This window comes from Lathyrus oleraceus, chromosome 4, assembly GCF_024323335.1.
Source record: "Lathyrus oleraceus cultivar Zhongwan6 chromosome 4, CAAS_Psat_ZW6_1.0, whole genome shotgun sequence".
Taxonomy (NCBI): domain Eukaryota; kingdom Viridiplantae; phylum Streptophyta; class Magnoliopsida; order Fabales; family Fabaceae; genus Lathyrus; species Lathyrus oleraceus.
In genome coordinates this window covers 264,585,816-264,587,487 of record NC_066582.1, presented here as the reverse complement: position 1 = coordinate 264,587,487, position 1,672 = coordinate 264,585,816, and the positions used below count along the sequence as shown (strand labels likewise).

The 1,672-nt window shown below is 35.4% G+C and overlaps 1 protein-coding gene across 1 annotated transcript; it reads left to right on the top strand.

Moving 5' to 3' along the window:
- Positions 1-351: 351 nt before the first annotated feature.
- Positions 352-1,338, top strand: LOC127136992 (protein HAIKU1-like). Its single transcript, XM_051063491.1, has one exon. The coding sequence runs from the start codon at positions 352-354 to the stop codon at positions 1,336-1,338; it is 987 nt and encodes a 328-aa protein (XP_050919448.1).
- Positions 1,339-1,672: the final 334 nt, after the last annotated feature.

The following is a 1,672-nucleotide window of genomic DNA, read 5'->3' as shown; positions in this document are numbered from 1 at the left end:
AGTCAAATTTCAACCTTTTTTCTCAATTGTTCTTTTGTGTATTTTTTCTTTTCTCTAAAACTATATTTAAACACACTTTCTTTGGTTCCGTTATCATTGAGAAGTTATTTGATTGGAAGGTTGAATGAACATGGTACTCAATAGTCAATATGGGTATGTTTAAACTGTTTTTTTTCTCTCTCTAGGTATTATTGTTATTCGTCAACGACCATATTCATAAGTTTAGAATTTGAATTCCGGGTTGGTTTTTGTAATTGTTAGTGGTTTTGTTTAGTTCATTTCTATGTTTTTATTTTGGTGTAATTCTTCATTTGTAAAGTAGAGAAGAATCTTTGACTGTATCTTTCAAAAATGGAAAACTTGAGAAACTGGAAGAATGAGAATATGGGTGTAAACAAAATAGGGAAGACAATAAAAAAGAATTCATCACAGCAATCAATTGATTTCGGAAACAATGGCATAACTAGCGGCAAACATCATTACCCGCATCCAAAAATTCATCACATTCACAAAGACGAATTTAAGAGTTTTGTTATGCAGACTACTGGAAGAGAATCAAACGGTCCTACTAAAACTCAATCTGAGTTTAGTAGGTTGCAGCAAAATAGGCCTCCTCCGCTGGCCAATGTGAGGCCACTTGTTCGGTTTCCGATGCAACCACCACCTCCACGGGTGCCTTACATTAACGGACTGACCGTCCCTCCGTTGCAGACGATTAGTGGTCCTCCGGGTTTCGACAATTCATGGAATAATTTCGTCGAGTCTCCAATCTCAGCTTTCATGAGAGAGTTTCAAGACTTGACGAACTACTACGACGGTGGTGCATCCAGAGGTAATCAATTCCAATCATACCCTCCTCCTCCCCAACAATCAATAATCAATAATGTTAATGTTAATGTTCAATTTCAACCACAGTATTTTCCGATTCAAACTCAAATGGTTAACAATGTTGAACATTATAACCTATCATCTGCTAGCAACCAAAATTTTCCGAATCCTAATCCTTCAGTGTCTATGAATGTTGCTAGCAACCAAACTTTTCCTATGAACACTGACAATCAATTTATGAATAATTTTCCTCCGTCACAAGGAAATTACTATATGTCTCCAACTTCTGAATACTTGTTGGCTTCGCCGACACAAAAAGTGAATGTCCAATCTTCTCAGTCGCCTTATAGGCCTCTCTTGTCACCAATCATTTTCTCTTCGCCTCCGTCCCCGGATTACCCTTTCGAACCATGTCTACATAATGAGATTTTAAGTCCCGAACCTCCGTCTCCACTTTCTGCAGGCATATTTCCTTTCACAAGTACTCATAGGCCAGATGATGATGAATAGCATTCTCATGCTTCAGTCATGGTGCTGCTACTGTCAAAGATCATAGTTAACTCATTTTGTCTTATTTCTTTTACTTGTTTTGTTATTGTTATGTAAGGATGCTCTTTTTAAAAATAAATAATGTAATGGGCTAATTCTCAAAATACCTTAAATTCTTGCTATTTTCTTTATTGTGCATGGAATATTTTTATGTAATGATTTTATTTGGCAAATAAAGATGAAATGTATTTGACCATTTAGTTTACTATTCCATCAATGGCTATTTTTGGAAGATTTTTGTTGCCTTAACTTCAGGTAAAAATAATAAAACTTAAAATTTTCTACCAAATTGAGT